This window comes from Sus scrofa, chromosome 1 (genome assembly GCF_054392235.1).
Source record: "Sus scrofa isolate SSC_HxYL_T2T_F1_AM1 chromosome 1, Sscrofa_HxYL_maternal_Yorkshire_Landrace_v2.0, whole genome shotgun sequence".
In the NCBI taxonomy this organism is placed as follows: domain Eukaryota; kingdom Metazoa; phylum Chordata; class Mammalia; order Artiodactyla; family Suidae; genus Sus; species Sus scrofa.
Genome location: NC_139383.1, coordinates 46,276,850 through 46,303,957, shown reverse-complemented (window position 1 = coordinate 46,303,957; position 27,108 = coordinate 46,276,850). Strand labels below are relative to the sequence as shown.

Sequence of the window (27,108 nt, the reverse complement as noted above, 5' to 3'; positions counted from 1 at the left end):
TTCCTTATGGTTATTTATTTTTCTTCATCCTCCTGAACATCCCCTACTCTGTCACTGGTGTAACTGAGCCCCCAGGACCCAGTTGACCAACAACTGGCCTTTGCTCTTTCTCCTCACTCTTAATTTATAGTCAGATGGTTCCAAGGTCCATGGTCTGATCTGGCTGCCCTTGGAAACATCGAAAACCTCCCAGCTGAAACCCATGTCCGTCTTTAAGCTCCTTCCAAATAATTAGTTCTACATATTTCTCAGCTTTCTTTGCTTCACATCTCCAAAATGTGGTGGTGTGTTTCTTTATTTGTGGAAGATATATTACTTTTACTTTTATTTCTATTCATTTCTTTAATGATAAGATCCTATGATGCTGTGAAGCAAAATGTGTTTCTCTAACCAGGGAACTTTTGGGAAATGCAAATTCTCAGGCCCCATCTCAAATCTGTTGAATTAGAAACTAGAGTGAGAACTGAAAACCTTAACAAGCCTTCCAGGTAATTCTAATCTCACTAAAGTTTGAAAAATACAGCCATAATGTAAAGGGTAGGACTTTTGAATTTCTTCTTCCAACCACACAGGGACATAGGGTTTGGCTTTGGTGGGTTTTTTTGTTTGTTTGTTTGTTTACCTTTTCAAGTGTCTTGTTTGGAATTTGCTTTCCTGCTTCTGAATTATGTTCTCAAATAGGACTGCACAGTGGGAGCAAGTCTGGATTCTTGGTAACCAAATATTGTCCATAATGAGCTCTTTTTACTTTCTAGATGTCTTTAAAGTAAGTGCTTTCCTAGGACCTTAGATTAACTCCAATGGGACAGATCCATCTCAGTTTTTCCCAGACAAGGCTCAGAGAAACATCTCTTAATTATGAACTTTCCTTTTAAATTCTTAGCTCAAAAAGACAAGAAAAATAATACAAAGTGTAATGTATTTCCCAATCAGATTTGAACTATTAGATGCCATTAGGAAAGCCATTGTGCTTTCTCTTCTTTTCCACAGGAAATAGTCACTTAACTCTCCCTATGTCAGTCCTGCCAAGATGTTAAGACTTGTGCTATTAATTAATATATGGATAGAATCTTATTTACATATGGGAAGAAATTTATTGCTGACTCATTTTAATTTCACATTGGCTATTTCATTAACTTATTGAAACACATTGGTGATGGAATCATAGCTCTCTTTTGTCTCTACATGAATGGAGCTGGATTTCATAATATGTAATAAATATGAACTGCTAAAGATGGTTATGAGCTGCTAAAGATGGTAATGCTAAAAACAGAGCTTTATATTATAAAATAAGCTATACTATAAATGTATAAACCATGCCACTTTTAGCATGCCTAATTTTATATTCATCACATACTGATTTTTAAACTCCTGACAAGAAATGTTCCCCAAAAAGCAGCTGTGAAATATAATTGAACATGTCTAATTTGAAGTCTTCTTTCACCATCACCTGCTTTTCAGCAGTAATTATTTGTATTCTTGGTTCTTTTCCTATTTATTTTAAAATGCATATGTTTCACCATAATGCATTCATTTAATAACCTAATAATTTAAAATTAGTTGAATACTATGTTCACTTTAGTTATTTAAAATGATACTTGAATTTAATGCAGTTATGCATCTATAAGTATTACTTAAAATAGAGCTGAAAATATTTTATCAAACCCATTTTTTAAAGTTATGATAACTTGTAAATTCCCTCCAAATTTTAATATAGTATTTAATTCCAATTAAGTTATATTTCTTTAACTTAAAATCTGTTTTTTTCATTGTTGTTGGTTTATTTATTTTCCCTTAAAGAATCTACATACTTTTCAATTTGATCTACCTCTTTCTTTCTCAATGGCCACATTCTACGCAAAGCTGGACAGTAACATGTGCACCCAGTTACTGGTTTGGGGTATTTTCGTCCCTTGGAATCACAGGTGGGCACACAACCAACACCTACACAAGCACCTTTGGTGGATTCACATCCAGCATTGGCACCTCTGGGACAGTGAGAAGGGCATTTGAAGGGATCATCAACCCTGCCAACTTACTCTACCTCCATGGAGGCTGCTCAGGCATTGGTCTGCCAAGGCCAGTTTCTTTCCACCCTCCCTAAAATCTGTTTTCAAGATAAGTATTACTGAATTATGCTTTGCTTAGGAAATTAAAGGAAAATTCATGAATTAGGAAAATCAAAGAGAGGTATTTGGGGAGTTTACAAAAGATACTTATAGAAATTTACTGTGAGACCTTTCTAATTCCATTAGACCTTCATTTACATGCAATATCCACTTTAGCTAAACCATGTTTGCTGTAAATGATTATTTGTTAGTGGTCATTTCTTCAGGGGGTTATTATTTTTTAAAAGACAATTATTTGTGTGAATGTGAGATGTGTATGTTATATGGAAAAGTTAGAATTGCAATAAAGAAAAAAAAACTTTTTAAAATGAACAAAATATCCAAATAAATGTTTACCCCTCGCATGTTATAGACATACAGTTTCCAATTAACCAGAGGTCTTTCTTCTTGGGAAATGCTTCTAAAGTTATTTCACTGAGCAGACGAATTGCTGCTCTAAGTCCTGAATTATACATTACTTATAATCGTGTACTCTTCTAGAAGGGAAGCTTCTAAAAGAAGCTTTTTGCTTGGAAACTAATACAGATGGGCATTGTTGGAAACAAAACTATCATTGTTATATCTTATTCAATAAAGCAATAAATGGCACATTTTTAACTCATCCTTAGAAATTCTCAGAGAGATAACAGGATAAGCAGACAAATAACAATAAAACTTGTGTAGCTCCCAACGCAGTCAGTCTCAAATGCCATTTTCAGAGAAGTAAAAATATTTGAGGACTTGGAATATTTCATTAAATATATATGAGAGATAAAGTCATTGATTCTGCCTTTATTCTTTGGGAAAAATATGGTTTCCAGTTAAGTTTAACCATTAGCCTGCTGTATTTTTTTCTCTTGCATAAAGTAGTGATGAATAGTCCTTAGAATTAATTCTAACAATTTTAAAGCCCCACACACACCCCAAAATGTCCATTGACGTAGTATTCTTACCCACAAAACTATCAACCCTATATGGGAGGTTAATTTCATTCAATTCAGTTAATAATCCTTTAAGGATTTATACATTAAAAGTCCTTGTCCTTTGTACTGTGAGATAAACACAGATTAAAAAGATAATATTGCTGGCTTCAATACACTTACAAATTATGGGGAGAGTGAGAGAAAATGATTGTCAAATAAATAATAGCAATTTAAAGTAGAATGTAATATGTATCACATAAGGAAAAAAGGGTATATAGATTATTCTGCAGGTTGGAGGAAGAAAGCACTGTTCTTTCTCCCAGAAATATATGACTTTTGTAGGAAAACATAGCATTTGGGATATTGGGGCAGAATCACACTAATGATAAATATTAAAGAGCGTAAGGGCCCTTCATGATAGTGTTTAAAAGCAGATTCTTGGAGGCCATCTGCAGGTATTCTGACCAGTAGTTCTGGGCTGTGGCCCAAGAAATCATCATTTTTAATAAGCACCTCTGGTGATTCAAATCAAGTCACCAAAGATAACCTTTTGAGACCATAGGAGTTGCCTTGAATTTTACATTATGAGGCTTTTATTTTCCTTTATTTTATGTAAGTTAATCCAGGAGTCTTAATGATTATCTCTCTTGTCATATTTTTCTTTCTTTTGATTAACTTAGCCAGAGTCTGTTTCTGCTTTAGTCTGTACATAAAATTTCTGAATCAGTGTATCTGGCTATTCCTTAGACTATTTTTTAATCTAATAAATGGTTTTGAGAACCAAAATATTTTGTTAATGTGCATATGAATTCTCATATTATGAATTCTTAAATAGCTCATATATTTAATTTGATGATTGAATTAAATACTAAATGCTTTTTTATGCTACTGTTAATAAACTTTTCTCAATGTATGTTTGTTTTCTATACTTTAGTTATATAAAACATGATTTGGTTTTGAGAGGAAAATTTTACTATATTTATTCTGCCTCATATTTTAATTTTACGTATTCATATTTAGACAAAATAAAAGGGAATTTTACCATTTTCACTTGGCAATAATACTAAAGCTCACTTTAAAATGCAAAATAAGGCAGGTATTCATGAAAAAATTCAAGTAACATTATGAAATAATAATTTTTTATCATTTAGTTCATACCTTAGTACACATTTTGACCTCCTCCTAGGACAGGAGTTCCCTTGCACCGTGGGTTAAGGATCCCACAATGTCACTGCAGCAGCTGGGGTCACTGCTGTGGCACAGGTCGTACCCTTGGCCTGGACTTCCCACATTCCATAGGTACAAAAACAAACAAACAAATAAAAACAAAATGACCTAGGACAGAATTTAGTACTGTCTTCATTCATCCAATAAACATTTCATGAATTGCTGACTTTATATGCTTTCAGTTTGGTTTATAAGATCAGCTCGTAGACTGATTCAAATATAATCAAGGCTTAAAATGCTATGCTCTGAATTGGAGACAGAATACTAAGAAATACTCAATTCCTTCCCTCAGGTTTCTTAAAGACAGAGAGAGAAAAACTGCCCTTACTGTAAAGTGTGATTAAAAAAATCACCTAACACATCAAGCTAAATTATTTGTTTTTGTTAAATATGTATTTTTAACACTCTCAGTGCCAGCTGTTATTTTTTTCCATAGCACAGACGGGTGATTTGGTACATGATGATTGAATTAAATAGTGTTGTGTGTGTGCATATGTGTGTGTATGTGTTTTCCTCCTTTTCTCTGTCTTCCTAATAGATTGTGACCCTGAGGATATTGTGACCTCAGAGACCTTATCTCACTTACTGATTACTATGTACCTGGTGCCTAGAACATGGAGGAGTATCAATAAGTATCTGTAAATTGGATGAGCAAGATGCCTTTCTATTGATCTGTTTTATGAAAGGCCGAACTTCCCTCAGGTATATTTTGTCAAGAAAAATTGAACTGTTATACTTAATTATTCTGGCCTCATATGGAAGTAACTATATATATATGTATAAATATATAAACTACATAATATATATATAGTATAGGTTTGCAAATATATATACATGTAAATAGCAGTGTATTACATATGTAATATACATGTGTGTATATATGATAGTAGTACAAAATTGTAAAAGCTGATCCACATTTATTGTATAATAGCATATTTTTAAAATGGTATTTGATATATGGAAGATATTTAATAATTAAACTGCCTACAGATATTGCAACCACAAATGCTTCTCAGACACTCTAATTTTGATTCATGTAAATTAGAGGTGAATTGGGAAAGTGGCTTTTGACTATGAAGTTACGTAGAAGATCTGGAACAGCTAAAATTAATATTCATAGTTAACATATATTGTATTCCCATGCAAATAGCTGCTGTAATAAAGTCACAGATACACTGTGTAATTATTGCAACATTCTATACCAGGAGTTTTGGAGGCTTTAGGTGAGCTGTGCCAAGGTGAAATTCCACCAGTCCCTTGAGATGCCACTGTTGATACATTTGTCTATACCTTTCAGTGCCTCTGTCAGGGTGGGGCTAGTTTGGTGAACTCTGTGTGAAGGAAGACAAGACATGGTCTGGAAGTTTCACCTCCAGCTGGGAGGGGCAAAGTCCTAGTGGAGTCAGGTGCATGTTATCTTGTGTGACAGTGATCTTGGAGTCATCTTCCGACAAAGGCAGGGTGTGACTGTATCTACAGTCCCAGTGTGTTCAGGGCATTTGGGCACCACTGCTCTCATAGGTAAGAATATGCCATAATTTACTCCCGAAATAAAAACATCAGGCACACTGAACTTTTAACAAGCCCCAGGGTTCTTTTCCTTGCTGGGTTTTGAGAGAACATAGTAACAAAGCAGTTTGGAGTCTAGTTTGTCACAGTTAAAAGTGATCTATCAAAATATTAGCATATTGGAAAGATGAATCTTCTTTGATGCTTGTCTAGGTAAATAATGAAGCAAAAACCCAGAATAAAATCTGTAAATTCTGCTTCATAAGAAGGAATTGACTCTGTTTTTTTCTCTAAGGGAAAGATATAAGGTAACTTTCTGTTGACCAGATTGAATATTTAATAAACAGCATTTTGAAAGAATTCTAACACACACAAACACACATAATTTTTAGTAGCTAGTAGACTACCTATTACTTTTGGAAGGCCTATGTTTTTCAACATGACAGACTTTCAGCAATAAATCCCAAGCCATAAATTGCTTCACAATCTATATAAATGTAATATGCAACATAGGTTCTGTTTTCAGTAATGGTTCTATTTATGTATGTTTACATAAATATAAATATATATCTTAAAATATTCTTGCTCAAGAAATTTGAAAAAAAATCAAGCAATAAAAGAAAATATAAAACCAGTGGAACTGCCAATATATTTTGCAAGAGACCTGGTGATAATATAAATGTGGAAAAAGTTAGTGATTACTTTAATGAAAATTATGAAATTCATGGGTACTCATGATAATTTAGATTTAGAGACTTCACAATTTTGAAATATTTTTGAAATTAATTTAATTTTACTTTCCTCATTTAAAATTAGGAATTAAAAACTTTGAATGATCTTTATTTATCCATGACTCTTCAGTGTATACTGAGCTAATCAGCCATTTTATACAAATAAAGCAATAGATTTCTTACATAATCTGTAACATTGACCTACATGATCTGTAGGTCTGTAAAAACACCTACAGACAATAGTTATGTTTATATATTCTCTTTTGGTCAATAGAATGATGTGTCTGTATGAACACTGTAGTAATTTGCAGGCAAATAGTCAAGTGGGGATATTTTGTCTGTATGGTTCATTAAAGAATCATAATTAGTCATAGCATTCATATTCAGTAAATATTTGTGGAATTTTTTTAAAAAACAAATGCATTTTCTTTTGATTATCTTGTGTTTTTCTTTATTAATATTATGATTATGAGATTTAATAACAGCTGTTTGTTACTCTTGAGCATGAAATAATGGTTTTTAGCAGGATTCATTTTTATGAGCCCAATGTTATTAATCTTATTAATATAAACATTCCATGCCTTCACTTCTTAAGGAAAAAAACTAATGTTATATTTATTTGCAACCACTTAAGAGAAAGGATAAAGCTCATATTTTGGTGAATTGTTTGCTAGTGATAGCACCAGTAATACAAGATTCCCCACACATTCATCTTGCCAAATGTAAGATATTTTAATCAATAAATGTTGAATAAAAATGACCACATTTGAGTAACCCCATGGAAAGAAAACAAAAGTAAATATGTTTATTATAACTTGACATTTATAATTGACACTTGTATTAATAACAAAATAAAGCCATTAAATGTCTAATAGTTTAATGGTCAGTTTAAAAAGTTGAGATAATTTAAAGAACAAAAATATAGCATAACAATTTAGTTACAAAAAAGTATTAATTTCTTTTATGGAGAAGTCAGAGGGATGTTAGAGATAGTGATTATTTTCAAATTAAGTAGTGGAAATAAAAATTAATTTACAATTTACATAAAGACATATTTTTCCTGAGAATTTAATTTTAAAACTCACTAAAAAAATGGATTTAAAAAATTAAACTCTAAATGATGTATATTTAATTTTCCATGTTTTAAAAAGTATCTTTATTAAGAAAATACAATAATAATGTAATGCTCTACATTACATTATTATTGCCCACTGAAATGTTGTAAAGTGGTATCATGAACAGAAAAATGTGAAAATGTCATCAATTCCCTTTAGACTTCTACCACTGTAATGGAGAGTCATGCATTTTTTTCAGTACCATTACTGCTTTGCAGATGACTCAGGGAAGAAGAGAAAAGCCTTCCAGTACCTGTTGAGTATTTAAAGAGGAATTTTATACATCCATACGAATTGGCAGCGTGGGGGCGGGTCATTGACCCTCAGGTAATGTTCCTATTCCCTCATGTAAGAAGATTGCAACAGGACTCCTCTCATTTATGCCAAGATTTCCTTGACTAATTAACAATGTGCAATGAAAAGTACATACAATACTACGGACCAACAGCAAAATTCCCCCTTGTGACTGCATCCTGAATCAATAGTTAAGAAATGCCAAATGTGAGGAGCCATGAATTTATTCTGTGACAGATATAATTTGGGGGACAGATTCAGATCTTTAGATATAAGTTGGGAGACAATTTGGATTTCCTGAAAGTAGAAAAAAAGACCAAAGACTAGCTTTTAAATATTTTGGAAAATAAGTTGGCAAATAGAAAGTTATATGGAAATCTATATTAGGTTATCAGGGATATTACTTCAGTGAAGGAACCATTCAAAGTAACTTTTTCCAAAATTATTTTTGTCTTAAAATTTTAAAACAATTGCTTAAATTTTTACCTTATTTTGTAAGAAAATAATTATATGATATATGATTTTAAAGTAGTGATTCCATATATCCCATATTTATAAATTACTTTCATGATTCATACTTAGAAGTTTCCTCTCCTTATAAATATTTATAGTAATAGAATAAAAAATATGAAAACTATTTCTAAATTTCAAATCACAAATCAAAATTTGACCACTGGAGACTCTGCTTTCTTTCTGCATATAACAGTGGCTTTGACATTATTTAACTAAAACACACTGAAGACTAATTTCTCATGTTATTGGTGAGTAAATAATTATTATAGCACAACAGACATTTCTCTGTATGTTTTTAAAAACACACTTTGCCTCATGAGCTGTTGTGAAAGATCGGAAACAAAGTAAACTTTAACAGTAGCTCTTCCAAGAAAAACTGCAAATGGTAAGCCACTTAACCGTGTCCACAGCTGTCATTTCAGAACGTAATTTTGTTAAACAGGAATTAAGGGATCATGAGGAATGCTCTAGACAGCTGGGGTAATACTGGGCACAACAGAAAGTCTATCCTTGTTAACACCTGGCTCTTCTAGGAAATACAAATAGAGAGATAAGAAACATGATCATTTTAAGATTGAAAGAGTTAGTAGAGTTAGTTCCCTAGTTGACATTTATTTATATACATATTATGGCCACTCATAAGCAGTTAGTTGAGTTGCTCAGTAGCCTATACACAACCTCCTCCTAGACCAGATCCAAACACCCTGACTCTTTTTGGGGGTATTTCATTCCTGTCTCAATTCACATTATGTTAATGGTTTAATACATGTGGAAAATACCTAAGAACCCAAAAGTGGTTTAATTTGTATAGAATATAGTTATTGCGGGTAGAGTAAAAACATGTCTTCATTCCCTGAGTCTGTTACCAAAAGTGGGGTCCAGCAGCTAGTCACTCTAAAGCCAATAAAGAGGCAAGGGTGATGGAAAGGAAAGTTTGCTTCATTTCAGAGGCCAGCAGCCAGGCTGTAAGCAGATTCCTGTTCAAAGTTCAGCTCTCCACTCTCTTACCCCTGATAATCAGTGTTCAAGAGCTTTTATAGGTGGAGGGAGGGAACTACATGTAGAAACATCACAGTTTGCTCTGATAGTCATCTTGAAATTGGTCATGTGGTAGTCTGACCAGTATCATCTTGACTGTTTTAAGTACAGTTGGTCTTCAGTTACAAAGTCAGTGTGTTCCCATTTCCATGAGGCCAGTTCTCAGAACTGTGACAGTTGATTTCATGGCTACAGTCTGGTCATCATGTAGTTAACTTCTTCCCTCTGCTGTGTGTGTGTGGGGGGGGAGGGTGGGTGGAGGATTCAGTATCTATAAGACAGCTCACAGTATATGGTACAGAATATTACCTATAGCCCTTAAGATGGAATTAAACTTCCTTGAGTTGCTTAGTGACTAAACTAATATTATTTGGTATTATTTGACTGTTTCCTTCTGCATATTCTCATTTCTCTGATTAAACTTATTCTTTGGCTAAAGTTTCCCATGGACAAAAGGTAGGCAGAGGATGTGGGGTGGTTGGGTAGGGCCATAGGGTCCTGCTGTGTTTTAATTCCACAAAAAAATAAATAAATGAATAAATAAGTAGAAAGAAGGGAAAAAAAATGAACAAAAGAAATACCTATTTGATTATCCTGAGGAGGGAGAGGAGTAGTAATCAAATCAACAACATTAAATTCTAAAATGCCAAACAATTTTCAGAGGGCTTGTTTTCATAATACTGAAACTTGAAAATAAGAAATTTGCTTAGTGGATTTATTGATTGAATTCACAGATCCTGACAGGCTGATGAGGAGAGGGCTATTTGAAATTTTAGTTCTCACTTTTCTGAGCATTGTTTTACCTCCTTAGCCCTTCCTACTTGCCACTTTCCTGTTTACAACACCTGTGTCTGAGTTCTTATTTCACCCTTCTTACTGTTGATTTCTATTGCAAACATAGCTTGTCAACCTGTAGTGAAATCACTGTGGTTTGCTGTAAGACAAAACAGTTCTCTTATCAATAAATTGCAACCTGCAAATGAACAAAGCATTCAGTAATTTTTAAAGTCACAACAATTGTGACTTGCTTTAGGTCTTTACATTATTACATTAACCAGGGCTCTTCTTTTTGTTTGTTTGTTTTTGTCTCTTTTGTCTATTTATAGCTGCACTAGTGGCATATGGAGGTTCCCAGGCTAGGGGTCCAATCAAAGCTGTAGACTCTAGCCTACACCATAGCTATACCAATGCGAGATCCAAGCCACGTCTGTGACCTACACCACAGCTCACCGCAATGCCAGATCCTTAACCACTGAGTGAGGCCAGGGATCAAACCTGCATCTTCATGGATACTAGTTGGGTTCATTAAACCGCTGACCCACAATAGGAACTCCAGACCAGGGCTCTTCTAACTGGGATGTGATAGAATCCCTCTAGGAAATATTTATGCTTGAAAAAGGAAAGAAGTACAGAAACACTGCAATATATGGGATTTGCTGAAGGTTATTTCTTTAACCCTGAAATTAAACTTTGAATTCAAAGGACATTAAATTTGATTATATATAATATAAAATCTGTATAAAATATATCCTAATATGTCTATAATTATATGCAATATATTGTATCTATCCATATGTCTATCATCTGTCTACCTCGTGTTGCACATAAATGCTTTCTGTATAAGTCTCAAGATAGCCTCTAACTTGTAGACTTTAAAATAAAAATCCTAATTAATTTAAAATATTATCAATACCCCCAAATTTTGCAGAACATAAAGGAGTCAAAATAACTTCAACAACACATTCAAAATATCTAAATATTTTGTCATACTCATGTTTTATTTTATTTTACCAAGTGATGAAATGAGCTATTGTAAAAAGCATTGAAACTGTCTAAAACAATAGGCAAATATTACATTGCTTCCTTGGTACTTGCTTCTACTTCTGCTGTGAAAAAGTCTAGCTTACCTTTCTATTCTTCAAGATGGTCATTTCCCTTGGGGTCATTATGCTGAAAATGAGTTCTGTACTTGTGGTTTGAAAACTTTCAGCCACATGGATTTACATATATCCTGAGGCTGCAAACATACCATGACTGCATCCTTCAATCAAAGTGGTGGTATATACTCTCTCTACTTTTGTCACCATCAAGCCCTGTGAACATGAGTATTACCCATATCCAGCCTGAAAATCACCTGCAGAGTCAGGAGAGTTTTCCTTACTATATGTACGTGCTGCCCATAATGTTGGTTATAGACTGATGACCATTGGTTATAAAGTTAGTATTAGGGTTTTCTCTTTTGCCATCTCTATTATGAGGAAAAAGATAACAACTGCTGGTCACTGATGTTTGTACAGCATCACTGTGGTGTCAACTTGATCATCTAGCCACTTAATCATATACAGAGAAAAGAGAATATGGAATTTCATATAAGAGAATTATTCAACAGATATTTTGAACTTTAATAAAATTCTCAGATTGTTTTCATGGGCTGTTTCAAAAAATAAATATTTCAGAATACATTCATTTATCAGATGGTTTTAATTGATTTTTCAGCTACATTTGGGAGTACTGGACAGGGAGTCAGGAGACACGAGTTCTAATTCCATTTTGCCATCAGAGAGTTACAGTAGCTTAAGCAATTAGCCTCTATGGGTTCAGTTTTCTCATTATAAAATGGAATACATTGGATGGATCAGTGGTTTTCAATCTGTGTTTTGATACTCCAGGGAGATGAATGGTGTCCTCCGGGGCTGGTGTGGAGGGAAAATGGTGATGACAACTGAACAGGCAGGGCTCTGGGCTTCCTCCCCTGCTCAGTTAGAGCACATCTGCTTCCCACAGCTTTATTTATTTATACACCCTAGGGAGATGTGTTTGCATAAGAGTTTCTTATTTAAGATTAACAAACAGAAAATTTTTAAACAACTGAGCCAAATAATCTAATGTTTAAGACAGCTTCGAGCAAAAAAGATGTAAAATTCTATGGACTTTCTTATGTGCTAGAGAGTATGAGAGAAGGGAACTATGTGTAATCTTTCTGCGATATAGTTTAGAAAAAGCCTGATGGGGGAAAAAGTGATTTGCAGTCCATGGTGTGCTTGCATTATTATTGTCATTTGCCATTTAAACCAAAGAGTAGTTGTCCCAAATATCTAAACAATCTCTAGCAGAATTGCATTCACATTCTGGCATCTTAATATTTGTGATAGTCCCTCAGAAGATTGTATTTTTTGTATGCTTAAGTGCTATAAATCTCCTGGGGATAAAGCTGTGGGCAATAGGCTATAGCTTCAGTTGTCAAATTGATTCAATATGGAAAGCAGATTTCAAGATATAGGAATGTGTTTGAATGGTATACATCAATGGCAGATACTGTTTCCCATCATAGCTATGTTATCAGTAAAGAATAAAATTTGGGCTCTGGTAGTGGTAATTCTAGTTTTATACTCTTTAAAAACAAACAAAATTGTTGAGGATAAGGAAACACTTTGGAAAGGATCAGGAGTGTTTTATGAAGGTACGGCATGCAATAAGGGAACTATATTATACTATATTTAATGCATAATATATGCATTAAATAATATGGTGTATAGTATATTATCACATAAATAATATATATGTGATAATATAATAGCAATCAGCATTGCTACCAGAAACTGATCGAAAATAGCAGAGTGGACAAATAGCTGAGATTATTTTGAAGAATATAATATGAATTTTATTAGTAGATTGACTAGAATATAGGAAATAAAAGTAGTGGAAATTGTGTTTAAAGTCATTTCCTCAATTATAATAGGCACTAAAATGTTAATTTGCTCTTTTATCACTAACAAAAATATCTTTACATGAAATCAATAACCAAGTTTCTTACAGGCTTATATTTCCTTTAGAAAGTGTTTTAAAAGGTCAAAGTAGTTTGATTTATACCCTTTAATACCCACATATAGCATGTAGCTTTTCATAGTCTTCACATAGTTATATTACATTTTCCCAAGTTAAAGAAATGTGTTTTTCTAAAGCAGTTTTGCCTTGAAAGTATCACTCAATTTAACATATATTCATTGCCTTATTTCAAAATATGTTCAATCAAATTCAACATTTATAACATTTTGTAGAAATTGTTTTTCAATATTCCATTAACTTTCTGTCAGAATAATACATATTATTTCACTTTAGATTTAAATCACCAAGATAAATCATTTTCTCCAGCTGAAAGAAATAATATTAACATAGGTTTGCTTGTTTGTTTTTAAGAATAAAGATCGCTGTATTTATGTCTAATCCTGAGTATCACTTTATCCAGTATTTGGCAATCTTTATGGTTAATTCTACAAGTCCTTGTAAACCGAGTGCTTATGATAATATTGAAAAGAAACAGATAAGTCAATGGGCAGAGAGCCCTTTATTCTTATAAGGACTGAATTCATTATGTATTCTCAATTTTAAAAAATACTGTTAATGAAAAAAGAAGTAGTGGTTTTTCTGTATAGGATCATATAAGTAATGAATTAATAGAAGGATATAAGATTTTTGTTACTTATTCTTTTAATCATATCTAGATTTCCAGAAATCTAAAAATAAGTTTCATAAAATAAAATGAATTTTGTGGCTAAGACTGAATCAACTATAATGAATCAATATGTAAACACTTCACAGTGGAACCAGTCCTAATTCTTATTTCATTGAGATTTTCAATCCTCATTTATAGAATTGGTTTTAATTGATTGTCAGGAAAGTGTTATTTAAAGGAATCCTAAAATACATTTTTCCTTGTTAGGAAAATAAAACAATTGAATATCTATAAATTATGAGCAAAATATTCTCTGGACCATATTCTACCAATTAATATCATACATATTTCCATCCATTCTTTCAGTCAAATATAAGACAGCATTCAAGGGAGTGATACTTGGTAAACAAAACAGATTAAGTCTCCACCCTCTTAGAATTTGTATTTTACAAATTAGAGAAAGACATAATGAAATAAGTAAAATATTTTAAAATATGGTAAATACTAAGCATAAGATAAAATATGTATATAACTAGTTACATAAAAAGCATCATAAAAGATAAAATAGTAATTTTTGGAAAGGAAAGTATATTGGAGGAAATGATCAAGGCTGCAGGTAGAATGCCACATTTTTTTGACCTTGAGGGAGTAATAAATTTGAAAGTTGGGGCAGTGGTTTGGGAAAGTAAGTAAAGGTATTCCAGATGGAAGAATGACAAAGTAGGAGTCCAAGAAAAAAAAAATAGTTCAGATTATCTGGACTAGTCACAGGTAAGAGAACATTTTAGCTAAAAGTTACTGGTATCTTACCATGAGTCAGGTATCATATGAAGTCTTGCTCTAAGTACTCATTTAATCCTAGCACCTTCATTAGTCAGGTACCATTATTTCTGATATTTCTTGTGATTAATTGTCATGCCTACAATTATTTAGCTAATAATTCATGAAGCTTGACTTTAAATCCTGTTTTCCATCATCAGATCCCCAGAATCTTAAACACTGCGGTAAGTCCTCAAGTTTTGTTTTTTCTTAAGAGGAGTTTTTCCTCTTTCCCAATCAAAGGGTATGTTTTACTAGTCATGTACCTTTAGGTTAGTAGTTATTTGCTCTCATTCCATTGCATATTGGTCTGCTGGGTTCTTGCTTCCACTATTGGGATGAAAGTTGTGAGACCAGATAACCCTTTGAAAGTAAGTGTCTTTGTTCTTTGACTGCTTTTAAGATTTACTCTTTACCTTTCATTAACAGCAGTTTTACCCTCCTTTTTTTTGTTTTTTTTTTTTTTTTGTTTGCTATTTTAGGGCTGCACCCATGGCATATGGAGGTTCCCAGGCTAGGGTAGAATCGAAGCTACATCTACCAGCCTGTACCACAGCCACAGCAACGAGGGATCCAAGCCGGATCTGTGACCTACACCACAGCTCAGGGCAACACTGGATCCTTAACCAGCAAGGCCAGGGATCAAACCCACATCCTCATGGATCCTAGTCGGGTTTGTTAACCACTGAGCCACGAAGGAAACTGCCCTAAGGTAACATTTTCTTTGTACTTAGCCAGCATAGGTCTGGAGAGCTTTCTAAATCCGGGATTATTGTCTTTGGTTATCTTTGGACCATTTTCAGGCAGTCATTTTTCAACTATTGCTCTTATTTTTCTCTCTCCTCTCTAATATTTCAATTAAACATATATATAGTTCTTTTCATTATTTCCCACACCGATCATTTTTTTCCTGACTTTTATTTTTTCCTGATGTGCTTCAATCTGGATATTTGCTACTAATCCTCTGCTAAGATTTTATTAAAATAATGGATTAAATTACTAAATTTCAATTACATTATTTTTCAATCTACCGAATTTCTTTTACTTTTTTCTAGCAGGTTTCTGGTGAAATTCTCTCTTTCCTTCTCAATCCTTATATGTATTAATTGTAGTCATTTTAAAATATCCAATAACTCAATAGCAGAATAGTCTTATTTCTACTGTCTAGTTTTCTCTAGAATTTTGATCATCAGAATTTCCTTTTTTTTTATTGAATACCAGACATTTTGTATCAAACATTGAAAAAGTTCTCTAATGTTAACTTCCTCCAGAGCACTTGATTTCTCTGGTAGGACGATAGAGTACAGAGAGATGACCTCACAACTAAAATGTTGATCGGGGTTTTAGCATGATCTGGGCTGGGTTTATTGCTGTTTCGCCTTCTAGACTGTAGCCCTCTGGATTTTGATGAAAGCTAGACATGTTTAGCAGGACTTTTCCACCTTACCTGCCCTAAACTCTAATCTCTACCTTTCCATAATAGGAGACTACTGAATCTTTGCTGCTCAATGCAGCTGCTTTCTGCATGCATTGGGAAGTTTCACCCTAGGGAACAAATGTTTCCAAAAGATTGCTCTTCAACATTTAGTCTCATTTCTTTGCTCTTCCCTTCATGGATCTCTGTCCTTGGCAAAACTGAATGCCAACATTCAGGTTGTTGTAAGTTCCAGCTCCTTTTATTTACCTGACTTTGGAAAACAAACATCCTGGCATTACAAGCAGAGCCAAGTGTTGTCTTATTGTTTCCCCTTTCTCAAGAATTTAAGAGATCCAGTTAGCTTTGATTATTCTTTTCAGAATCCAGTTATTTTTCTATGTATTTTATTCAGTTTCTCTAGTTGTTTTTGGTAAAATGAGGTTTGGCAAGATTTTTTTGTTTGCCTGTTAGTTTGTTAAATAGCTTTTAGTAATATAAGGACATTTCTGTTAAGCTCTCATTTGCTATGAGGATTTTTATGAATGTGTGTTAAATTATATAATATTTTTTCTGAATATGAGGTGATGAAACCATTTTTTCCTTGTTTAATAGTGTGTGTGTGTGTGTGTGTGTGTGTGTGTGTGTGTGTGTGTGTTGAAGCATACGTCTCTTAATGTGGGGGGAAAAAATTACCAGCTCATAAAAGAACAAAATTTGAAGACTTTGTTAGACTTACTGACTTAAAATTATTTTCTTTCAGTTTTACTTTTTCTTTTTTTGATCATGTGAGATTGGCTGAATTTGCATTTCTCGTTATATGCTTGCCAGGTTTTGATATCTAGATTTTACTAGTTTCAAAAATTAAATTTCTCTGGGAGTTCCCTTTTGGTACAGTGGATTAAGGATCTGGTTGTTGTCACTATTGTGGCTTTGGTCACTGCTGTGTCATGGGTTCTATCCCTGGCCCAGAAGCTTCCACTGCAGTGAGTGAAGCCAAAAAAAAATTGTTTATCTGTTTTTTCTATTTTCTGCATCTATATAAAATAAGAGGGGAATTAAAAATACAAAGTAATTTTATTTCGGTTTGTGTAAGTGTACTGCCAATCTTCCTCTTTGGGCACATTTTAAAATGTCTACTTATTTAGTAAGACTTTCTACTACTTCTTGATCAATGTTCCTAATTTATGTTATCTGAAATTTGTCCACATTGTCTAAGTTTGTGTTTTATAATTGACACATCCCTGGATTCTCTTCCTCTTCCTCTTTCTTCTTTGTTGTCCTAGTCTGATAATCTTCATGTTTCAGTAGGTTCATACAAAGAAATAATGTAGAGATGGATAATTCTAGTCTAATTGCAGCGCTTATTGTCTTTGCACCTTGATCATGTCAGATTTAGTCTAGAATGCCTGGAGGTAAATGTTGCCGTTGATTAGAGTTGATTATTTGTCACTAGGCCAAGTATGTTACTGTCATTAATGCATGAAATATTCAAAATAAGCTTATGAAGTAGATATCATTGGTACTTTATATATTAAGGCATTTGAGGTTTAGATAACTTAGTTTACTTATATAAATTAAGTAGGTTATCAGGTTGGTAGACAGAACTGTAAGATGATCCCAAGTTTTTCATCCGCTTATGCACATGCTGTATAAAACCTACTCCTCTTGAGCCTAAGACCTGTGAATATAATAGGATCTTACTCTAATGATTTTATTACTTTATATTGAAAAAGAAATTCTGCAGATATAAATAAGGTCCCTAATCAGCTGACTTTGATTGATGGCCCTGACCTAGTTAGAATTGTTTCTTAAAGGAGACAAGACATGGCAGTGGGTGCTCCCCTATTGGCCATGATAGATCAAACCTCTTCTCCCTGTTATGAGAGCATGTGACAGCCTCTGTCTCTGACAGCTGTCCTTGCCCAGTAGTTAGCGAGTGAATAGACCCAAGTCCTGGTGCTGCAATGCAAAGGACTTTGCTAACCACTGAGTCTGGAAAAGGACCTCAAGCCTCAGTTGTGATCATAACCTCAGTCAACGCCTTACTTTTAGCTTGCTGAGACTTTAAGCAAGGGGGATCAACCAACCTGCACCGGGACGCAGACCTGGAGAAACTGTGAAATAGGAAATTTATTAGCAGCTTTAAGCTGCCAAATCTGTGGTAATTTGTTATATGGCAATAGAAAATTAATACAACAGACAGGTTTAGATATTTAATAAGCAACAGATTTATATTCAAAATCATTCTATACTTTTTACTTTTGTGTATTTGTCACTGATCACAGAGATTTAAAATGTCTAGCCCTTTGACCTGAAAAAATAAACTATGTGGTTATATGCGGTTGTATGTGGTATATTACATATATAGTCATTATACGTATCAAATGTGACCACTTTGTCTTTTATCTCATTGGCTGTGTGGTTGACTAAGCTAGATCTGTGCATCTTTTGTCATATTTGATCTTCCTGTCTCCCTCGTACTATATGTTTTCAAACTGTATTATCTGAATTTGTCAGGAAGAAAAATGTCTACTTTGCATTAAAAGCTAAAAATGAGGTGGTACCACCTTCACAAATTATGAAAACTTTTATTCATTTTAGCAAATGTATTTTAAATACATTTTCCTCCTAAGAAAAAACAAGCTCAAAATGTGATTATTTAAATTTTTGAATGCCAAGGTAATATTATTTAATAAAACTAGTATTTTACCTGTAACTATTCTTTTCAGTTACTGGAATTAATCAATAGTATAATGTTGATCAGGAAACTGCTTAGCACTAAGACTTTAAATTCAGAATAATGCTTTTGAATCAAGCAACAGATAATAGATATACTTGAACTCTGGGTTGATTCTAGTTAATATTCATTTCTGCTCTTTACAATGTTTATATTTTTAATGTCTAATACTAGAAAAAAGTCTATTTCCTTTATCTTTTTATGTTTCTGTTTCATACAGATTCCATCATATCTGGAGATCTGGTACCTGACACTTTTATGATAATTATGCCATTAAGTGGATGATAATGTTCTACTGATTATTAAATCATCACAAATACCAAGAATTATTAGCTTTTAAGGAATGTATGTGTTTAATGGAAAGAAATTTGATTGGTCTTTTGACACATTCACTAAATTTGCTTCAAATTGTTACTGAGACATTAAAATAAAAACCAGCAATAAATTTATGTGTTTGTCTTTACAGAAACAATTCACACTTCTTAGGAAATGAATTGTCAGAACAAAACTAAAAGGCATCTGTAGTTCCTAGTGTGGCACAGTGGGTTAAGAATCCTACTGCAGCAGCTTAGGTCACTGCAGAGGCACAGGTTCAATCCCCCAGCTGGAGCAGTGGATTAAAAGATCTGGCATTGCCACACAAGGGATAGATCTCAGCCTTAGCTCGAATTCAGTTGCTGGCCCAGGAGCTTCCATATGCCATGGGTGCAGCCATTAAAAAAAATAATAAAATAAAAATAAAAGACATCTCACTTGCTCCATGGCTTATGTGCATCCATCTTACGTCCTGCCATGCCCTCCTCTCTCTCTGTTTCTCACGGGGCTGGGCTGTGGTCCCCTGTCTTGCCTATTCTATAACTGCTTCTGTCTCAAATAGCACAAGCCTAAAACAAAATATACTCATTACCTTGAATTTTCATATAAGTCCTCTTTTAATGCTTACAAAAAAAATTAAGCCAAATGGCAATCAATGAACACTTTCTGAATGTTACAAAACTCCTTAAAGAAGTTAACAATGTAGGAAGCAGATGGCATGAGAAAATTGCTGCTAAAACCCAGCACACTCTGATTCCTATTAGTGAGAACTTTTGAGTGGAGAATGAGCACATGTTGAGGAGTAAAGCCAGTGTTGACAGTGCAGCCGGCTCCCATTCCAGGGCCTCAGTGGAGCTTCTCATACATTTGGATTATTGTAACCTAATACACGTACATGGAGCATGAATGTTTCTCTGCTTAATATGCTATTTGACTGTAATGTTTGAAACAAACTTTCTATCCACCTCTAGCAAAGGTATAGAACACATCTGAAGTCTGTTTTGGGTACTAACTTCATAGTTTACATTATTTTTCCACTGTCCAACCAACAGATATTGACCATCCACTGGGTGCCAGGCCTTCTCAAGATGCTGGGATGTATTCAACCAGAATACGTTTTCCAATCTCAGGGAGCTCCTGCTCCTCTTGCATGTTCACAGAACTTTAGACTTAGATCTGTTCCCCAGTAGAGAAGCAGGACTGGCACTACCTGCCACAGTTTTGTCTGGTAGAAATATAATGAGACCCAAGTGTGGGAAGTAAATTTTCTAGCAGCCATATTAAAATGAAGTTCAAAGAAACAGGTGAAATTAATTTTAATAATATAATCATGTGTTTAATGCTTTTTATCCATTGTATTACTATTCCAATATGTAAGTAATAAAATTATTAGTGAAATACTTTATATTTTTTTAATACTAAGTTTTCAAAATCCAGTGTGTATTTTGCACTTATAGCTCACCTCAGTTGTGACTAAGTGTGGCCCTAAAAAGAAAATAATTAAAAAAATAATAATAATTTTTTAGACTAGGGTTCTTGTCAAAACAAGAGAGAATTTGGGCTCTTAGATTTAGAGATTGTATTTATTGCATTGTAGTTAGTTTTTTAACTCATGAGCCAGTTACTGAGTACCATATTTATGTATTCAGTTTTATGCAATCATTAACCTTCGTATTACTAATGTACTGTTTTTATATTAAGATATTTAAGAAGACATAGCTCTGTATTGTGAGCTTAATACATACATATTAAATTGTATTGAATTAGATACTAAAGAATACTGTTCACATAGTTTTTAAACTGAGGTAAAGTAATTTGGGCAAGTATTGACATTACATAAAAATTGAAAAAAAGCGTACGTTGACAGAGAGATCAAAATAACCAGGAGTAATAACTGAATTATAAACTTAATAGTAAAGCATAACCTAAAGGTAGTATAATTTTTATATTCCCTTAGAACTACCAGTGTGTGTGCTTTTCTGGTTGGGAAAGACATTTCTGTGAACGAGAATCCAGTACCTGCCAAAAGAATCCCTGTAAGAATAATTCCACCTGTACTGACCTTGACAGTAGCTATCGGTGAGTAATATAGGCATTGTTTCCTCAAAAAATTACTTGCCATTCAGAATATTTTGGGGCTATATTTAGACATTGTTTTCACTTTACATCAATTAATTAAAATAATGGTACCAAGATGAAATGCCATTTTCTGACAAGATAGTGTCACATTCATTTGAAACCCACAAATACTTATCTAGTCACTTATGATGGAGCATGATAATGTGAGAAAAAAGAATGTAAACATGTATGTGTGAATGGGTCACCTTTCTGTATAGTAGACAATTGACAGAACACTGTAAACCAACTATAATGGAAAAAATATCATTATAAAAGAGGAAAATAAATAAAATCTGCAAATACCAAAGTTCAGATATCAAGTCAAAAAAGAAATAAACAAGAATAAACAAGTTTTAACTCAGAAGTGTAATGTCCAAATGTGGCTTATCTTACAAAGGCGCTTACTTCTTCAAAACACACTGTCACCATTTCAGTATTGCTTTGGGCCACTCTATGCAAAGTGAGTGTCACAGTATGTGTCCTTAGTGGGTCTCTTGAATTAAGATTTTCAATTTATTTTCTGTAAGATAATCATGAGTTTTAATTATCTTAGTCAAATTATTGGTGAATTTTACAGCAGTAAGTATCCACATTTTCCATAATACAATTAATTGTGTTATTAATTAAATTTTAGATAAGTTTGAACCAACCAAACAAATCTGAGTAGCCATTGTTATTACTTCAAACGTTTCATAGCCAAATATATATTTGTAAATAGCTTTTAGGTTTTATTTTTTTGGTGTGTACTAGGTCCTTCAAGTCAATGAAAAATCAGGTGTATTGTAACTAGAATGCTTTTCTTCTTGTCACAGAGGCAGAATAATTAAATATATTTTAATATAAATATATTTATATGATTATTTTTCCAGAGACTAATCAAAATAGTTTCAGAATACCCTCTAAAATAAATCACACACTCTCTTGTCTTATGACTAAAACTAAGAATTCTGGATCCGTTAAGCATTGAAAGATTTTTATAAATGTTCCTCATTTAGGGGACTGAAATGGGATATAAGACCAAAGATGGTCAATATAGGCACTTTATTTCATTAAAAGGGAATTCTGAACTATCTGCCAATTATTTGATTTACATTTCAATGACAGTAACAAAAATAATGAATAACTTGGTAATACAGAAGAACTCTCAATATCAACAGTTGGCATTAGTTTAAAATATACAAACACAGAGTTATTTTTTGTGACATTATCAATTATTAAAATTGATATAGCACCATAAATTAATATTTACTTGAATTTCCATCCACATAGCAGGAGAAAGAATCAACTTTTGTTAGGCTAGGGGAAAAAAAAAACTTTTCATAGTTGTCTATGTATGTTTATTTTCCATTAATAATGTTATTAATTATAATTTACAATGTATAATAAGAATTTTCTAGGATGCTTTTCAGAGATTCTGACATATACCTTTATTTTTTTGGTTTTTTTCTATTTTGGTTTTTAGGGCCCCACCTGCAGCATATGTAAGTTCTCAGAGCTAGTGGTCAAATCTGAGATACAGCTGCTGACCTACACTACAGCTCACAGTAACACCAGATCCTTCAACACTGAGCAGAGGCAGGGATCAAACCTATGCCTCATGGATACTAGTCGTGTTCATTTCCACTGAGCCAACTTTTAAACATTCAGTTCTCTCTTTAGTTCCTAAAGATAATCTGTTTATGCTTTTGTGTATGTGTGCAGTTACACAGTCAGTTGCCTCCAGAAAAATACTGGCAGGAACACACCTGTGGTTGAACCAGTTGTTTGTAACTCATTGCTGAGATAGAACACACAGCTTGTGAATCCACAGGGCATTTCAGTAAAAGGGTCCTGGGCAGGATTTAGAGGTTCCTGCTTGTGACACATAATTTTGGAATGGTTTACAAAAGTGGGGCTTTGGTCTGCATAGGATATTGTCAGGGGGTGGCAAGCATTCTGTGATTGGACTCATACTCAATCTTACTAGAATGATTGAAAACTAGATAGAAGAGATTACATGTTTACAGAGGCAGCAGTCCTGCCTAATAGCCTTGATAGGGAAATGTTCACTATTCTTGTGGTTCAGAGAATGTTCGTATTTTTATTGGTATTTGGATATACTTAAGGGGTAGGCTTGTTTTTGTAATGATTCATTAGAATCACAGAGTACCTTCAACTCATTTTGATGTTCTGTGAAATTGTCTATTGAGATGTTTTAAGGGGAAAACACGGTGTAGCTGAAAGCCTAGCTTCCAGTTCCCGGCCAGCTCCTGGGAATCATAGATTTAGTCCTCACTTTCGCTTTCCTGAAACACAGTCTCATAGATAGTGCATGTGGAATACATCACTTATGTTTGCCCATCTGGTCTAAGGTAGGTTATTCCCATAATGTCAATCAAACAGAATGAGAAGTCACAAGTATTAATTTATTATCCAGCGCGATAGTACTTTTATTTAGATAAAAATACTGCCATCATTTGATTCAGAGATCTTAAATATCTAGAACAAAACAAACTACAAAGTCTATAAGGCTTAATTAAAATACACTTTAATATTCATGAGACATAATCAGTCTTTCTAGAGATTCTGACACCACTAATTATGAACTCTTAATGACTTAAATTTATAAATGTGTGAGAAGACTTTGCCTCTTACATTAACACAAACACTCTTAGTCATGTTATCATGCTTCAGATTTTTGAAAGGTTACTGATACATTTCTAAGATAATAGATTTGCATTTTTTCTCAGTATAAAAATAGAAGTCCAGCTGAAATAAGCTTTCTAATTGTGTTTCTTCTTTGTGATTTTAAAACCGAAAATGAATGAAGACAAATGTTATGTTAACGTTGTCTTTGGTAGCTTGAAAGGGGATGAGAAAATTCACTAAATACACTACATTGAAGTGAACATAATTAGTATATTATGTGTGTTATATATGTATGTTGTATATGATGACTCACTGTTTAGGAACTACTAAGTTGTCTATTTTTAGGGATTTTAAATTTTAATAACAAACCTGAGATCATATAGTCGCATGTGGTCTAGTCTCCTATTTAAAAATTTTTGTCACAATTACATATTATCAAGATTTACATTTTAGTGAGAATGAGAAAATTTAACCATTTCTCTCTTGTTGAACATTGAGCTTGTTTCTAATTTGCAGTTAATTACATTATTCACAGTTAATTACAAATAATGTTGAACTGGTATTCTCACACACAAAAAATCTTCATTCGTATTTATGATTATTTCTTTTCTTTTTTTCTTTTCTTTTTGCTTTTTTTTCTTTGTCTTTTTGCCATTTCTAGGGCCGCTCCCAAGGCATATGGAGGTTCCCAAGCTAGGGGTCGAATCAGAGCTGTAGTCGCCATCCTACACCAGAGCCACAGCAACGCAGGATCCGAGCCTCATCTGCAACCTACAGAACAGCTGATGGCAACGCCAGATCCTTAACCCACTGAGCAAGGCCAGGGATCGAACCTGCAACCTAATGGTTCCTAGTTGGGTTCGTTAATCACTGAGCCACGATGGGAACTCCTATGATTATTTCTTTAGGTTATATTTATAAAATTAAATTATTGAGTAATAGACTGTGAACTTTCTTTTAAGGTCCATAGGATAGCTATCTTAAATTTCTCTCCAGAAAACATAACTTTCTTGCTTTCCTATGAAAAAAAAAAGCATAAAAGTGCACACACAATAATTGAGCTTTATGTAAAAATATTCTTGTACAATATAAATGGAAAATAGTATCTCATTGGATTAATTTTCACTCCATTGATTACTAAAGTTGAGAGGTTGTTCTTTTCTGTTGTTGTTGTCTTTTAAATATCTTTATTGAGACATGACTCATATACCATGCAGTTCACCCTTTTAAGTTGTATAATTCAGGAGTTTTTAGTATATTCACAGAGAAGTGAAGCATCACTGCTATTTTATTTTAGATCATTTTCATCACCCCAAAAGAAACCTACACCTCTTAGCAGTCCCTTACCATTTCTCTGTCCTTCTGTGTCCTGAAAAATCACTAATCTGTTTTCTGTTTCTGTGGATTTGCCTGTTGTGAACATTTATTACAAATGGAATTGGGCAATGAGCGGTCTTTTGTGAGTGCTTCATTAGTTATCATAATGTTTTCAAGGTTTATGTTGCCATACTTCATTCCTTTTTATGGACAATAATATTACATCATGTGGTTGTAACATATTTATTTATCTAATCTTCATCTGATCGTCATTTAGGTTACCTGCTTTTTGACTGTTATATACAAGTATGTGTATGGACATGTGTTTCCGGTTCTTTGAGTATATAACTCACTTCCTGCTTGCACTGAGCCCCCAGGTTAGTTAGAAATAGGAGATTAATGTCTTTTCATGTCTTTCTTAGGCCAGGGTACAAACTTTCAAGTTGTATCCTCTTCTAGTTTCCTGGGATTATATCTGGCTTTTCAAAGACTTCTATGAATATCCTGATTCCTGTTTTTACCTTTGTACTTGGCAGCCTCTTGTTAGCCTCAACTGAAATCATCACCTCAAGCAACTGCAATGTTAAGCAATCACCACTGATTGTTTTTAACAAATGCCCTTATTATAAGGCTTTTCTAACAGAATGAGCTTTGCGTCAGGTCAAATAAAGTCTCTTCCTGAGAATGAAACATTCACAGAGCTGTCAGACTAATGAAAAGAGTGATATTACCTGGGGAGAACCTTTTAGGTAAGTTCCCAAAACGGTATTGCTTCCTCTAGTAGCTGTCAGGCTGCTAGTTTCACAGATGCCATAATTGCAATGCTGTTGGTTTTCAAATCTTTGCATAGCTAGGGAGAGGAAGATGGCAATAGTGCAGTTTAAACTACCAGACAGCTGACTACATTTAGGAGATTTAGTTATTTTTCTTGAATAAATACTCTTCAGATTGTTGCAGGCCTTTAGTTCATTCCAGGGTTCTGGGAAAGTTGATTTTTGAGTATGTTTTCCAGTGTTTTTCTTTTATGTGAGACTAGATTTCAGAAGTTCTCTGCCACTACTGAAGTGATTCTACCAAATTATATTTTATATTTTTCAGAGAGAAGAGAAGAGGTGTTGGTGGGTGGAGGGAGAGGGAGAGAGAGAAAGTTCTAGAGTTAGAGTGTCTGGATATAGGATATAAAATTTGGTCCTATTGCTAACAAAGAGTGGAATTGGGTTAAAGAAGTTTATTTATGTTCCTAAGCTTTCAATTTCCTTGTTTGGAAAGTGGAGATAATAATAGTTATATTGCATATGGTTATGGTTATAATTAAATAAAATCTTTACACACAGTACTTAGCTCATTTATTGATATATACTAAACTCAAAGTAACACGTTTTTATTATCTCCAACATTTGTATTACTTTTAAAATATATGTGTGAGTAAGATTAAAGTAGCATCTTATAAATGGTGTATCCTTAGAATTACATAGATATCAACTTATCCTTTTATATGTATATAGCAAAAAAGAACACTAAAAAGTGATTATTCTTTCATAATTAAGTAAGAGTTTATTCACTAAGTTTAGAGCTCTCTGATGCTGTCCTACAACTTTTCACTGAACAAAAATTTCAGGAGTCTCAGTAAAGTAAATGAATGTTTTATTTCATCTAGTGAATAGACAATCTAAAAAAAGATTTTGCAAAAATTCTTAAATTTCATACTATTTTAGGGAATTCATATTATAATCATGATAACTGCTTAAAATAGCACATATTTTAATAGATCAAAAAGAATTGCATTTCCTGGGCTACCTGCTTATATTCCTTAGAAAATATTAGGAAATGAAAATTTGCTGGAACA

General features: G+C 33.4%; 1 protein-coding gene across 1 annotated transcript in view; it reads left to right on the top strand.

Moving 5' to 3' along the window:
• EYS (EGF-like photoreceptor maintenance factor) overlaps nucleotides 1-27,108 on the top strand; it is a 1,392,725-nt gene that overhangs the window by 397,139 nt on the left and 968,478 nt on the right. The window contains exon 14 of the mRNA XM_084958241.1: nucleotides 21,157-21,278. Coding sequence (XP_084814367.1) covers nucleotides 21,157-21,278 — 122 coding nt within the window. The remainder of the gene's footprint in view (nucleotides 1-21,156; nucleotides 21,279-27,108) is intronic.